This window comes from Nansenia antarctica, assembly GCF_963989245.1.
Source record: "Nansenia antarctica genome assembly, chromosome: 1".
Taxonomy (NCBI): Eukaryota; Metazoa; Chordata; class Actinopteri; order Argentiniformes; family Microstomatidae; genus Nansenia; species Nansenia antarctica.
Window position 1 is genome coordinate 51,475,113 of NC_137674.1, and position 16,603 is coordinate 51,491,715.

Genomic DNA, 16,603 nt, shown 5'->3' on the forward strand with positions numbered 1-16,603 from the left:
GTGCGTGCGCGCGCGTGTGTGTGTGTGTGTATGCGCGCGCGTGTGTGTGTGTGTATGCGTGCGCGTGTGCGTGCATGCGTTCTTGTGTTCGTGCATGCGTGCGCACATGCAAATACTATCATGCATACTAGCGAGCTCATCCACTGAATGAACGTATGTGTGTGTGTGTGTTCTCAGAGAGACCTAGCAGTCATCGAGGAGGAGGTGTCTCGGACCCAGGAGGAGGGGCGTGGCCTAAGCAGGAAGCACCCCCAGGTGCAAGCCAGTCTGAGTGAGAGGCTGCAGGAGGTGGAGGCCAGCTGGGCTAGGCTGCAGGGGAAGGCCAGCCAGCGCAGAGGGAGGCTGGGCCAGGTGGAGGCGGTCCAGAGGTACCTGACAGAGTGGAAGGAACTCATGTAGGTGGTGTTCTATTATGATTATTATGATTATTATGATTATTATGATTACTATTATAATAATAATAATTATTAGTATTATTATTATTATAACCCATAAAATAGTTACAATAATAATAATAATAATAGTAGTAATAATAATAATTATTATTATTATTATTTTCTATTTACTATTATTATTATTATTGTTACTATTGTTATTATTATTATTATTATTACTATTACTATTACTATTATTACTATTATTATTATTACTATTACTATAACTATTACAATTATTATTATTACTATTACTATTATTATTACTATAACTATTACTATTATTATAATTACTATTACTATTACTATTATTATTATTGTTACTATTGTTATTATTATTATTATTATTATTATTATTATTATTATTATTATTATTACTATTACTATTACTATTATTACTATTACTATTACTATTATTATTATTACTATTACTATTATTATTATTATTACTATTACTATAACTATTACAATTATTATTATTACTATTACTATTACTATTACTATTATTATTACTATTACTATTACTATTACTATTATTACTATTACTATTATTATTACTATTACTATTATTATTATTATGATTACTATTACTATTATTATTATTATTATTACTATTACTATTACTATTACTATTATTATTATTATTATTATTACTATTACTATTACAATTATTATTATTATTACTATTACTATTACTATTACTATTATTATTACTATTACTATTATTATTATTATTACTATTACTATTATTATTACTATTACTATTATTATTATTATTACTATTACTATTATTATTACTATTACTATTACTATTTCTATTATTATTATTATTATTATTACTATTACTACTATTATTATTATTATTATTACTATTACTATAACTATAACTATTACTAGTATTATTATTATTCATATTAATATTAATATTATTATTTTATTATAATTATTAATATTATTATTACTATTACTATTACTATTATTATTGTTATTATTATTAATATTACTATTATTATTATTACTATTACTATTACTATTATTATTATAATTAATAATAATAATAGTAATAATATTATCATTATGATTATTATGATTATGATTATGATTATGATTATTATTAATAGGCGTGAAGATCGAAGGCTGGTTACCCCCGGACCAGATCAAGCCTAATTCTAGACTAAAAAGCCACTTCAATTCAGATTCTCCATTAAAAGTGGAATTTCTATCACAATTCATTGATATAATTGCACTTCCATGTGAATCAAAGTACTGTCGTGAATCGAAAATCGTGATTTTTTTAATCACAAAGAAAGAAATAGTGACAGGAGGAGCGATCTGCCCCTTTGTCTCCCAGGGCGTGGCTGAAGGAGACCTTGTCCCTGGTCCAAGGGGAGGGGCTGGGAGGGGAGGGCACCGACCTGGAGCAGCTAATCAAAAAGCACGACGAGTACCGCGTTCAGATTGACAAGCAGCTCAACAAATCACAGGCGGTGAAAGAGGAGGGCAGACGCCTGGTGGAGGAGAGCAGCTTCATGTGCCAAGAGGTAACAGAGACCATAGACCAGGAGAGGCTGGGGGAGGAGAGCAGCTTCATGTGCCAAGAGGTAACAGTGACCGTAGACCAGGAGAGGCTGGGGGAGGAGGGAATCAGAGGACGGCTTCATTGTAATGCATGGAATGGAATGAGGAAAGATATCAAACACGTGTGGAAACATACGTTGATGTTGACTGGGTTAAGAAATGAGTCAAAAGAGTCAAATAACCTGCCAGATATTGTGTGTATGTGTGTCTCATGATGTTCAGCCTGGTAATCCCTTGTTTTAGGGCCTTCTGCCCCCCTAGTCCCTGGCTATGCTGATTGCGTCATGGTGATGCTAACCCAGATAAGACCAGATAAGAAGCGTGTCCTGACCGTTAAAACATCAGACATCTTCACCAGTGTTGTGGTTCTGTGGCAGGAAGATGAGGGGATGTGGTGTTGTATGTTTTGTCTGGGCCAATGGAGATTTTTTATTTTTTATTTTTATTTAACCTTTATTTAACCAGATAGGTCAGTTGAGAACCAATTCTCATTTACAACGACGGTCTGGCCAATTATTATGATGTAATATGTTATCTTATCTTGTCTTAATGTTGGAGCACTACACTAGCTCCTACACCATAGCAGGGCTGGATATCATCATTCCCAAAGGAGAGTCTTTATTGAACATGGGTGCTTAGTGCCTAATCTGTGTCTCGTCAACCAGGCCATTAAATGGAGCCGTTTTATGAACGTCAATGACTTGCTACGAAGAGGAAATTTGTCAAGTTGGCAACCGAACATGTTAGCTGTGTGTGTCTTTCCATTTCCATAAGCTATGGAAGCTGCAGTTGTTTTTGTGTCTTTTATGTGTGTCTGTATGTTACATACACACCTGTACCTCCTTGCATTGCCTCCTTCTGCCCATGTCGCCCTCACAAAAGAGGTTTCTAACCTCAACAGGTCTTAACTGGTTAAATAAAGTGTAGGAGCCAAAATGATTATCTTTCTGTTTGTATTGTCTCATATACTTTTTGTTTGAGTCAACCTCATCTAGTGGCCAGAGTGGAATACAAATAGGCAGGTGATTCACCTGGAAGGTGTGGCCTCACTTCCTCTTACCAAGAGGATGCTCCTGTTTGGTTTGACACTTATCTTTAATTATCTTTGCAATCCTTATTTTCATTTATATTCAAAACTATATACGTTTCGTATTCATTTATTAGTTTTATTTTTGAAAAACAACTTCTATGGACCTTGAATTGTATTGAGGATATGGAGAGTCAGAAATGTTTGCTCCGCCACCATAGTGGTTATCCATAAGGGAAGGAATGAACTATTACATAAAGGTTAAAAAGAAGCCACGAAAAGGTGACATCATTACGTGACATTACTGCTTCTTCTTCCAGCTGGAGGGGCGTCTGCGGGAGCTGCAGGACCTGGAGGAGAGGGTCCAGGAGGGCTGGGAGGAGCGCAGGCTGCTGTACCAGGAGGAGATGGACATCCTGCAGCTGCAGAGAGAGCTGGAGCAGGCCGAACACTGGCTCACCACCTACGAGGCCACGCTCAGGGCCGAGGAGTACGGGGTTAGTAGGGGTGGAGGAGGGGGGAGGGGTAGGAGAGGGGTAGGAGGGAGGAGAGGGAGGGGTAGGTGGGATCAGGCTGAACACTGGCTCACCAGTGGGGGCTCGATTTAGAGCACATATAAAAAGACATAGAATATAATAACAAAATATCAGAGACAAAATAATAAATTAAATTGAGCATTGAACATTTAAGGCAAGAAAAATATACACACAAAATATACATCAGCGGAATTTTGCACAAGAGTTGGATAGCAGTGTGTGTGTGTGTGTGTGCAAGGCTCAACATTAAGGCTTGTCCGCTTGTCCGACGGACAAGTCAAAACAAATGTATTAATATCCGCAAAAAATGAATTCCTCCTTCAGTTGTCCTATCGGAAAAGTAATACATGTTTTAACAAGCTATGCCGCACCTCATTCTCGCTGCCTATGAGAATGTAGCTTGTATCAGAAATTCTAATGCTATTGAGTGCATGTGATCGTTATTAACTCTACTGCCCGCAAAAATCAAATCGCGAAGTTGTCTTGGAAATGTTAAGTCCGTAGTGAAAGAAACCGACACGTTACTCAAGCCAGCAAGCAAGATGTTCCTTCAAGCACCTAAAACTGGCCAGGTGCCAGGAAAAGCGGGAAACGCTAAATGTCATTGGACGAAACACCCGCACCATTGCCGGTGTTCTGCCAATGTCTGCTGCCTTATCAATGTAGCTGCCTTATCAATGTAGCTGCCTTGTCAATGTCTGCTGCCTTGTCAATGTATGCTGCCTTGTCAGTGTATGCTGCCATGTCAATGTAGCTGCCTTGTCAGTGTATGCTGCCTTGTCAGTGTATGCTGCCTTGTCAATGTAGCTGCCTTGTCAATGTATTCTGCCTTGTCAATGTAGCAGCCTTGTCAATGTATGCTGCCTTGTCAATGTATGCTGCCTTGTCAGTGTATGCTGCCTTGTCAATGTAGCTGCCTTGTCAATGTAGTTGCCTTGTCAATGTATGCTGCCTTGTCAATGTAGTTGCTTTGTCAATGTAGCTGCCTTGTCAATGTATTCTGCCTTGTCAACATAGCAGCCTTGTCAATGTATGCTGCCTTGTCAATGTATGCTGCCTTGTCAGTGTATGCTGCCTTGTCAATGTATGCTGCCTTGTCAATGTAGCTGCCTTATCAATGTAGCTGCCTTGTCAATGTAGCTGCCTTGTCAATGTAGCAGCCTTGTCAACTATGCTGCCTGGTCAATGTATCCTGCCTTGTCAAACAATCTATGTCTGCTGAGTAGGGGAGTGTGGGGTATGTTGTCACACGCTGTCTAACATTTACTGGGCACAATACATCACAATGGTATAAATGTCATACCAAATGAAAGAAGGAAGTCTTTGGCACATATTTTGTATGATTATATCTTCATAACTTATGTCAATATAGAGCTGTAGACTGTTAAATAGACAGTGTGCCTTTGTGACAATTTGCCCCATCAGCGGGCAGTTACACTATGTCGGGCAAGTTGTCACATTGGATTATCAACAAATAAAAACACTAATTAATTGTGAATATTGATTATAATTTCTAATTAAAAAAAACAATCATGCCTAGATTGAAAAAAATAATAATGCTGGCATGACCCCTTTACTTAAAACTTCAAACGTTCTCTGGTGTGCGTAGATCCACAGTGTAATGTAATGTATTACTGGCTTGTAATGTATTACTGGCACACACACATGTACGTCATCATATTTGGACAAGTAACTTGAGCTCTCGGACAAGTAAAAGATAAGTACCTGAAAAAGCTTAATGTCAAGCCCTGGTGTGTGTGGGTGCGTGTGTGTGTGCGTGTGTGTTTGTGTCTGTATGTAGTGTGCTTCTATGTGTGGTGTGCGGGGGGTGATCATGTCTATGTGTGTATTTGTGTGTGTGTGTGTGCCTGTGTGTTATTTATTTAGCAGTCTTTTGGCCTGGGGGGAAAAGCTGTTCTTCAATCTATTGTGTGTGCTCCTGGGCTCCTGTATGAGATGTTTACTGTATGGATGACAGACGTTGTTTATGTTCCCTCTCAGGACTCAGTGTCAGACGTTCTGGAGCTGATGAAGAAGCAGGAGGACCTGGAGGCCATGATCCAGGCCCAGAGCGATCGTTTCACCGCCCTGCAGAAGAAAAGGACACAGGTAGGAGGGAGATGTTTTGATGCTTTGGTCCTCATATTGGGATCCCATGTAATGATCTGAGTTTTCTTTCGAAAAATGTGAATACATTTCCGCGTTGTTGAAAATCAACGACACATCGCTAATCAACTAACACAGCTTGTTTTATGAGCCTGCTAACAATGTAAAGTCGTGTTATAGTTAACTAGGTAGCAGTGGGGATTACTCACCCAATCCATTGCGTTGCAGTGTTTTGGCTTGACTATTGACTTTGTGTTGGGATTCTCAACAACGTTGAAACGTAGTTCCATATTTCAAAATAAAAGTCCAGAACATTTTGATTAGTTGCCGATATGCGGACTAAATGATCAGACTGTGTCACATATGATACCATAGCTTTATTGTCCATGTGCATGGAAATTCATCTTGTGAAGTCAGCCTTTTTAAATACACAAAACCACAAAATCAATACACCAAATCACAAAATCAAAACACCAAATCACCACAATACAACAACCCTGGGAAGTAAGCTTGGATTGCTGCTCACCTTCCCCAAGAAACCCAACAAACTGAGAGATGAAATCTGAAACGTTCTAACCCCACTAACTCACACAATAATCTTGTCGTATCCAATTCGTGATATATCTCATCTTTCTATCTCATCGTTATCTTCTTGTGTTAAATCTCGTTTTGACATCTTGCGTGATCTTGTGTTCCGTCTCCCAGAGAGAACAGAGACTTATGGGTCTCCATGGTGACGAGGAACGTTCCAGGAGCACGCTAGGCAGAGTGACCTCCCTGAAGAGGAAACCGTCGGACGCCAAGACCCCCCCGCGCGGAACCACGACACCTAGAACCTTAGACCGCAGAACCAGCGGTGGCAGGAGACCCGACAGAACCGATAGCATGAGTCCCCCTTCCCCTCCCACTCTGGTACGCAGGACCAGCAGTGGCAGGAGACCCGACAGAATAGACCCTCCCTCCACGACCCCCGGTAGCCCCCCTCCCAGCCCCCCTCCCAGGCCCCGCCCCGCCCCTACACCCTTGGTACGCACATCAGGAACCAGCAGTGGCAGAAGAACGTGGAGACCAGAAATCACTCCCTCTGTCCCCAGTAGCCCCCCTCCCAGCCCCACCCCCACTGCGAGGGCCCGGACCACCCCTCCCCCAGCCTCAGCGACCCCCCTCCCCTCCCCCAGACCCCTCAGCTATGCCTCTAAACCCACTCCAGCCCCTACAGACACTCACGATGGTCACGATAGTAGCGATAGTAGTGATAGTCACGACAGTCACGGTAGTCACAACAGTCAAGGTAGTCACGACGATCACGATAGTCACGATAATCACGATAGTCACTCCCCAGATCGAGACCTGCGCCCCGCTGATAAACCCCCGGTTGCCCCCAAGCCCAGACCGTCCCTCAGAGAGAGGCTAGCCCGCCCTGCCTCCCCCCCGCCTGGCCCCCCAACTGAGCCTCCAAGGCAGCCGGAGGAGGATATGACCCCCCCTTCCCTCCCTCACCCACCCCTCCCTCACCGACCGTCCTCCCCCGACCTCCCTTCGCCTACTGTGAGGAGACAGGCCTCTCCTCCTGACTCCCCTCCTCCCTCACCGAGAGACCTAGGGCCCTCACCTGACTCCCCTCCTCCAACCAGTGAGCTAGGACTCTCCCCTGACCCCTCTCCTCCACCAAGGGAGCTCACTTCCTCCTCTGACGTCCCCCCTGCATCGAGGGAGCTCACTTCCTCCTCTGACCTCCCCCCTGCATCGAGGGAGCTCACTCCCTCCCCTGACGTCTCTCCAACAAACAGAGAACACCCGCCCTCCCCTCCACGCCTCCAGAGGGCGCTAGAGTCCGCCTCTCTGTCAGCCTCAACCACCGACGTAAGGACCAATTCCTAAAGTTGAACTTTTGAGTTCGAGCGGGTTCTAGATTTGACTACCGTATTTTCCGGACTATAAGTTAATGTGGCTTGTTATGTTAATTTAGCCTATTAGGCCTGTAGTTGAATAACTTGCTTTTCCAGATTAAATGTCTGTTCTTGGTCTTGGATTTTGTGAAATACATTTCTAAATAAATGCGACTTATAGTCCAGCGACTTATATGTGTTTTTTTTCTTCATGGCGCATTTTTTACTGGTGCGACTTATACTACGGTGCGACTTATAGTCCGGAAAATACGGTACATCTGACGCTGTCCGCTGTCTGTCCTGAATCCCGCGTTGTGTTGTGTCCATCTTCATAGGTCCGAGGTCAAACGTCTGTCAAAATGGATGGGATGCTGGAAATAAAGCTGAAACAAAAAGTAAGACCTCGGTCGAATACCTCAGTACTGAAACAGTTGTGTACATCTTGTAGACAGACATGACATATTTAAGCAATATCACACTCAAGGTTGTGCTGTTATACTGAATATGATAAGTATACAACAGTTCTACAGCGCAATGTATTAGTTAACAGTAATAAGTGACAACAGATTATGATTTGTTTGTTTATTTAATCATTTATTTTGGCTCCGTCAACAAAAAATTGTTCCGCAACTGGACTGTTGCCTAGTAACCTGAACACAAACATCTGCAGGCTAGCTACTTTATATTAACGGTCATTTCGGAGTGATACATATAGTTAAAAGTCCCAGTGCTGTTATACTGTATATCAGCACTCATGGAATGCCTCTTGTCCAATCAAATTACTTGGTCGGAACTAACTGTTGTATAATCTGATATATTACAGAAGAATTAGAGGACATCATACATGCCCATAATGAGTTTAGAATTAGCCATTTAGCAGACACTTTTAGTTCAAAGCGATTTACAATTACAGGTGACAGGGACATTCCCCCTGGAGGAACTGAGGGCTAAGTGCCTTACTCAAGAGCACACTGCTGGTGGTGTTCCTAGGTGGAATTTGTGGGGTGTGTGTCTCTCATAGATAGTGTTACCTAAATGTTGATGCTAAGCCCAGGTGTGTGTGTGTGTGTCAGGGTTTGGACCACTGGGAGGCCATCTATGCAGCGCTGGAAGGAGAGACCCTCAACCTGTTCAAAGACAGAGACGCAGCTGTAGAGGTAAAATGTTTGAAATGTTTTATTATGTTGTGTTTTTAAAAATATATGTTTTAGGGCATATCTGCTTTATTGGGATAGAGACAGTAGAGATTGGGTGAGAGAGAGGAGGGATGACATGCAGGATAGGTCGATGGCCGCAATCAAGCCCCTGCGATGATGTGGCTGACACCTTAGTGCGCCACTTAAGTGTTTTATCTTGTTGTGTTTTTTTTGGTGTGTGTATTCTTCCTGTAAAGCACATTGTATTGCATCTGTGTATGTATAATCTATGCAACATTTCAATAAAGTTTGTTTTGATTTAGAACAGATGAATAACGGTGTTCTGGTTGTACTTGACCAGGGGGGTATTCTATCAACGTCGCTAAAGGAAAATCCAATCGTATTTTTCACAAATCTCGCGAGACTTGTCAGAATGTCCCTGGATTTTCCTTTAGCAACGTTAATGGAATACCCCCCAGCTTGCTCTAGGGTTGAGGTGAAGCTCTTCTCCTCCTGTTTTGCAGAGGTCTTCCCGGTGGCCGCCTATCAGCATGTCTGGAGCGGTGTGTAAGCAGAACACCTTCTACAAGAGGAAGGAACACACCTTCAAACTCATGTGAGTGGACGGATGACTGGGTTAGATCATAAAGTATAGATACCCTGTTGTTGTTGTTGTTGTTGTTGTTGTTGTTGAGTAGCTGTCTCCGTCCCTCAGATGTGCTTCAGCCACCTCCTATCATGGAGAGGCTGGTGGAGGTAGAAACCGTGAAGGACAGGCTCACGGTAATGGATGAAATCGGAATGGATCGTTTCATTACTGTTCCTCGTGCCATTCCGTGTATTCCAATGAGCTCGTCTTCCGATTTCTACCTCCGCCAGCCTCCCTTGCCTCCTACTATCGTTGTCGGGCCAAACACTAAGGGCCATAAGAGGTGACTAAACCACATATGGATGAGGGACCTGGGGGGTATTCCATCAACGGCGCTAAAGGAAAATCCAAGCTTATTTTTATTGAAGTTTTGCAAGATTTATCCAAAAATAAGCCTGGGTTTTTCGTTAGCAACGTTGATGCTCGCTAACACCCCTGGTCGAGGCTAGATGTGATCAAACGCCCGTGGTTGACTGTGTGAGTGTGTGTGTGTGTGTGTGTGGGTGTGTGTGTGTGTGTGTGTGCCTCGCTCAGCCTGGCCGATGGTAGCCAGTACCTGTTGGCTGCCTCCAGCAGGGGGCTCCAGCTGCGGTGGGTGGAGGAACTACAGCGGTGCTGCACCCACTCTGGCTCCTCCTCCTCCTCTTCCTCCGAGGAGGAGTCTGGGTAAGAGAACTGTCAAGACTCATTCATTCCTTTACATTACATTTACATTTTGGGCATTTAGCAGCATGCGCCTTTATCTAAAGCGACTTACAACAAATACATTTGACTGTGAATCATCTATCCACCAGTCATAGCAGGGAAACGTCATTTATGCTCGGACCAAGGGCCATTGGCAGTCGTGGTGCTAGAAGTAGACAGTAGAGAGACTGAACATGGGAGGCGGGGTGGGTGGGTGGAGGGGAAGTAGATGTCTCAGGAGGGGCAGTTAAGATGTAGCCTGAAGAGATGGAGGTCTTCAGTCTACGGCGGAAGATGGGGAGTGATTCTGCGGTCCTGAGAGCAGTGGGAAGCTCATTCCGCATTCACCGAAATATGTCCCAGATCTGTGTTCATGTTAGCCAACAGTGATAGTCAGAGGAGTTGGATGAGGTACATACTGATCTGGGACCAGGCTAGGTCCTCCTGCATCATTTGCCTTTCTGTCAGGAATACCTTTTTTTGGGGGGGGGGATTTGGCAAAGCAATAACATGCTTTATATGGGCCATTTGAATCTTGATATGTTCAAGTGTTCTTCCTGACTTGTTTAAATATATGTGTTGATATCTGAAACCCCGGCCTACCCCCCCCCCCCCCCCCTCCTCCTTGTTTAGAAGACCCTCTTCTTTTAAACTGAGAGGTGTGGGATCAACAAAGACACCAGGAGAACAGCTGACCCCCCCCCAGCTGGAAGAGCCTGAGAGGAGGGACTCCCTCACTGAGCCCACCCTGGGGAGAGGCAAGTTGAACAGGCTATGTGTGTGTTTGTGTGTGTGTGTGTGTGTGTGTGAGTGTGTGTGTGTGTGTGTGTGTGTGTGTGTGTGTGTGTGTGTGTTTGTGTCTGTATGTGCTGCGCTTCTATGTGTGGTGTGCGGGGGTTGATCATGTCTGTCTCTGTGTGTGTGTGTGGAGAGGAGGGTTCATGGCTACATGTGGAAGCCCACATTGCTGGTGATTGTGGACAGTACCTGTGATGTGTGTATTGTGTCAGTGTGTATGTGTGAAAATACCCTAAACATGATGAAATGTGCATCTATGTTTAGGGTATTTTGTGTCTTGTTTGTTCCTGGCTGCATCAGGAACTTCCCTATGGACCTATCGCTAAGCCACGCCCCAAAATAGAAATTGTCCAATCATATCACAGCAAAAGTCATGAGAGGCAGAAAACTCTGACAAACAACTCGCTAATATCTGATGGTGAAAAGCTTCTAGACTAAATATTCTTGTCATCTTTAAAAAAACATGTCTATTACTTGCTGTGGTAAATCAGAAATCAGAAATTTGCCAACTCCCGCCATTGTAAGTCATTGAATGTCATTCAGTCACGGTCGGTCAGTCAGTCACTGTCAGTGAAGCGTTGTTTGTTTGTCCGAGCTTTCAAAGGGGCCGTGGCTTAGCGATAGGTCCATTGGGATGATAAAGTGATTGATTGGTTGGTTGATTGATATATTGATTGATTCTAGCCACAAGGGTATGAAAATACAAATACCATTTGTATGGAAATACATTTTTGATGAGAGAATCCTCAGGAAGGAGAGAATGTCAAGTGTAACTGTAAGGCAGCAGAAGGTTCTATGTTGTAAGGTCAGGAGCCTGTTTAACTGCAGGTGAGGTGCGTGACTCCAGGGACAGTTTAGAGGTTGAGAGAGGGCCCCCTCCGAAGCCTCCCCACACATACTACAACAAGCACAGCTACCCAGAGGGAGGGGCCATGGGACAGGACGAGCACAGCTACCCAGAGGGAGGGTCCATGGGACAGGACAAGCACAGCTACCCAGAGGGAGGGGCCATGGGACAGGACAAGGATGGTACAGAACATGGCACAGAACATGGTGATGGACAACCCTCTCTATCTCACTCTGTCTCTGTCTCTCCCTCTCTTTCCCTGGTCTCTCTGTCTCATTCTGTCTCTGTCTCTCTGTCTGTCTGTCTCTCTCTCTCTCTCTCCTCCCCTGTCTCTCTGTCTCTCTGTCTGTCTGTCTCTCTCTCTCCTCCCCTGTCTCTCTGTCTGTCTGTCTGTCTCTCTCTCCTCCCCTGTCTCTCTGTCTGTCTGTCTCTCTCTCTCTCTCTCCTCCCCTGTCTCTCTGTCTCTCTGTCTGTCTCTCTCTCTCCTCCCCTGTCTCTCTGTCTGTCTGTCTGTCTGTCTGTCTGTCTCTCTCTCTCCTCCCCTGTCTCTTCCCTTTGCATTCCCTTTGTACTTCCTTCCCTTTGTGTTTCCTTCAACTGTGTCCTTTCCATGTTGCATTATTTGAGATTGGAATAATGTATATATCCTGTTCATACATTCTGTAGAGTATTGTTCAATGATAAAAGGGTGTTTGTTGTTCTTGTTCCAGTGGGTGTCACCACTAGCTGGAGAAGCCTAGGGAGGAACCAGCCCCCGTCCACCCCCCCTCCCCCGCCCCCCCAAGGCCTGCAGGAGACTGCGACCAAAGACAAACCTAAGAAGAGCGTCTTCAAGAAACTCTTCAAAAAGTGATCATCTCTCATCTCCTGTGCCTGAAATCTGAATGAATGAGTGCATTTATTTATTTTATAATGTTCATGTTGAAATAATCACAGCCAGTCTGAGAGCCATACCATTTACATTTCGCACACATTTGAATCCACAATAATGATTTAGATTAACTTAAATCTATTAATTTATTGCAGGCCTAGTTGAGATAATTGCGCAGGCATATTCTGGCTGGGATGGAGTCATGTACTTAACATTAGCGTAAATCAAGCAATAATGTCAAGATTTGCGCACAAATTTTATATATTCTAAATGTTATTTGTTAATGATATTACTTTGTTATTAATCAATCCAAAGATTTTCATGAGACTGTCATTTTGTAATGCAATTAAATGCCATATTATATTTTCATTTAACGAATCATTCTCCACTCATTTCAGCAACGACATCTTTCAAAGACAATTGTTAATATTTGTAAATCAACTCCGGGCATTTATAGATTGTAATGTGAGATGAAATCTATTTCATGATCGAGGTATTCTTCTTCAATGTGTGATATATTGATTGTACGGTTGTACATGTTTGTGTTGATGCTGTGAATTAAACATTTCATGAAGATATTATATGACGTCTGGGAATCGTATAATTATTATGGTAAGATGGGGAGGGAAGGGTGTGAAGTTAGGATCCTTCTCCGTGCTTCATTGACGAGGGGGGTAGACTATAGTGTATTTTTGAAACAACATCTTCGGCCACACGATGGCGTCAGATACACAGCAATGAGCCCATTCGTTCACTTTCTTCTTGTTTTTTTAAGGTTCAAGAGTTCATTAGATCAGTCGCCTGCAATGATTGAACGCAGCCAAAGTCATAGGTTATTGGTGATTACCTTGTTCACTATTGCGCACGTGCCTTGGCTATGTTTTTCAGAATGATAAAGCAGACATCGTTTTGATGAATTAGGTCTGTAGGCCTACCAGATTTGGGTAGGCCTAATATTGCTCAAGAAATCGTCAAGAGACACTTTTTCAAAATGTAACTTTTTCAAAATGTAATTGCCTAATTATATGAATCTGTAAGCCTTGTGTTGTTGCTGCTTTGCCGAATCTGTGTGATTGCCTCGCATTTCTCTGCTAGTTACATTCTGTTAGTTCTGCTAGTTATATTCTGATGTAATTGCATTATCAAGGGTGATAAAAACATAAAAGCGATATTGAAGGCGATTTACAATTATGATATGGCCTACAGTTATAGAGATTAGATATAGATAGCCTAACATATTATTCTAATATAACCCTTGGCTATATCCCTTTGTCGTTATTTAGGACTATACTTTTCTGCATTGTAGTTATCATTATAATTATTTGAACAATAATAATAATTTAGTTGTGTTGGTGTTGTTGTTGTTGTTGTTGTTGTTGTTGTTGTTGTTGTGTGTTCATTACTACCATAACACCAGAATAATAGGCTAATGATACATTTAAGTGATTTATTCATAACAACCCTGGATTTTTTTGTATTTTCTTTGTATTCTACGCAATCGCTACATTACGCTTGCAATAGACTCGATAATGCTGTTTTCAAATGATTTCGATGTGAAACCATATTGTGGTAAGCCTCATGGCAGAATAGCTGTTTCCATTCGATGTTTGTTATTCCGATCATGCCTCGCCGAGCGGCTGCTTATATTGTCTGAATCACCACACAGCTCCAAAGAGCTTTAGCCCTGCTCTGCACGTCGCTTTCAGCACCGGTCAAATAGAAGAAACAAAAATACGGATATATATTTTTTATTATATTAATATAATATATGTATATATAAGGCAGTCTTGGCCTTTGTTAAGGAGGTCTGGTGCTTTCATTAGCCTTGGTCAAACTAGGTCTGCTATCATACTTTAATATTTTTCATTATCAGTTGTTGGCTATTGGGAAACAGACCTACATTTTCAAACGTGTATCGAAGTAGGCTACGTTTGATAGGCCTATGTGCCTCTAATCATTTAATTTGAAAACACATAGGCCTATTCAACAACAACAACTCTCTTGGATCAATCAACTTGGCTTGAAATGTGCCCCTCTCCGGTTTGATGCCATATGACGAGGACCATACAAACATGGGATTTAGGGAACGAATATTCTGCATATTCACAGCAGGTTGTGCTGCATCTCTCCGTCTCTGTGGGCTTGGTGAGAACAGGACCGTCGTACTGTTCTGTCCATTAGGCCAATATTCTATCCTTTCTTTCTTTGAAGCGTCTCTACCCTCATATAATACGGATACGCAGATAATAGTCCAACAGTAAGACTCTTGTGATCTTCGATAACATGTTTGATATAGCCAATGGGCCTCTACCAAATCATGATTATTACTTGATTATAACAATATCGACGGTTTGAAAAACAGTTACAATTGTTCTACCTGTTCTAGATCTAGAAATGTTGTATCTCCTGCTGTCCCCATCCTGTCAAGTTCTCCCCACTGTTGTGTAGCCCCCCTGTTGTACCGCTCGGGGGCTCCCTACTCGCACAGATGTGCAAGACTTCACTCGATAACGGAAAGCTGCGCCTACTTCCCTCTTGCCTATCGTCTTATTTCCACACAACACTATTTGTGGCCTAAAGTGAATAATAACGGTGTTTACATGAGCGCAGTGTTTATAAATATTTTGCGGCGCGTGTTGAGCAGCTCCGTCACTGTGTTCAAACAAATCCAGGCCTAAACTAAATTGTATTATAAGGAGTATGGTATTCTTAATGTTTGTCAAGCTAGGACATTAAAATATCAGCTTTTGGTTCTGATTTCAGAGGATTGTTTGTTAAAATTAAATACCACACTGCTGTAACAATTAGCCTACGTTTAATTTCTAAGTTTCTTCATGAATAAATGTATTCCTCTATGTAGGCCTATTTTATAGGCTATTACCGTTTAGTAATACTAATTTAAAGTATTGATAGGTAATCAGCTACAATTATGAAATTAATGTATAGACCTATCCAAGATAACGAACAGAAATTTACAATTTCTAATAGTGTATACATAAATGTATGTGATATGTGTTTATAATCGATAGCTAGCATTTGAGAATGAGTATGGAATTCAAACTTGCAACAAAAACCAGTTGCATTTCCATCATCAACATCATCATCATCATCATCATCATCATCAACAGCAGCAGCAGCATTTCCAGCAAAACATTCCATGGCATGCTATCAAATCATATTTACAGTACACACACACACACACACACACACACACACACACACACACACACACACACACACGCACACACACACACACGCACACACACACACACACACACACACACACACACACACGCACACAAACCCAACCCATTCCATGCAGTATTTGCATAAAACTATTAGGCATAGCGTGTTTGTCACGTCGGTGGTGCATTCACACCGCCGCACACACAACTGGAATATAACTGACTGGTAAATGAGCTATATAGGCCTTATTGGTTATGAATTATATATATTGTTTAGTATTGCTCTTGTTGTAAACCATTTTGAGACATAGATGTAAAAAGCGTTGTACAAATACATTCGATTGATTGATTGATTGATTGATTGGTAAAATACTAGCCTATAGGCTATTGGCTTTATGCTGAGATTTCTGCCTCAAACTTTGAAAAGGCCGATCCTGACCATTATTTGTTTAGTTGAGCTGCAGGTTTGCAGAGCTGAGAGACGGCGTTGACAAGCAGCCTTTCCCACTCAGTGATGCGGCAGAGCTGCTGCTGCTCCGAGGTCTCACATTCTCTGTCTGGGAAAGTTGCTCTCGTCGTCGCCATGAGAGCAGCCGCATACAGAGTATAGAAGCTCGGCCACTTACACACGTAATACAGACGGACATATAGACATAGCCTATACATGCATACATACACACATACATAGGCCTACATCATTCATTTTCACCTATCCCTGCATGGAATTACATGACTGGTGGTAATTCTTTGCAACATGACAACACAAAAATCGTTCATTTGATATAACTTACCCAACATGTTTAGAAACATATAGGCCTATTGCTCAATCACTGTGACCACGACATCACATATTTATAAACGTG

General features: G+C 42.3%; 1 protein-coding gene across 1 annotated transcript in view; it reads left to right on the forward strand.

The window, feature by feature from the left end:
- Positions 1–12,537, forward strand: part of sptbn5 (spectrin, beta, non-erythrocytic 5) — a gene marked incomplete at both ends in the record, with an annotated part of 97,052 nt that extends 84,515 nt beyond the window's left edge. Inside the window, 11 exons of the mRNA XM_080523875.1 lie at positions 178–395; positions 1,786–1,975; positions 3,360–3,536; positions 5,577–5,684; positions 6,387–6,707; positions 7,906–7,965; positions 8,644–8,727; positions 9,231–9,322; positions 9,890–10,021; positions 11,691–11,866; positions 12,395–12,537. Coding sequence (XP_080380001.1) covers positions 178–395; positions 1,786–1,975; positions 3,360–3,536; positions 5,577–5,684; positions 6,387–6,707; positions 7,906–7,965; positions 8,644–8,727; positions 9,231–9,322; positions 9,890–10,021; positions 11,691–11,866; positions 12,395–12,537 — 1,701 coding nt within the window. The remainder of the gene's footprint in view (positions 1–177; positions 396–1,785; positions 1,976–3,359; positions 3,537–5,576; positions 5,685–6,386; positions 6,708–7,905; positions 7,966–8,643; positions 8,728–9,230; positions 9,323–9,889; positions 10,022–11,690; positions 11,867–12,394) is intronic.
- Positions 12,538–16,603: the final 4,066 nt, after the last annotated feature.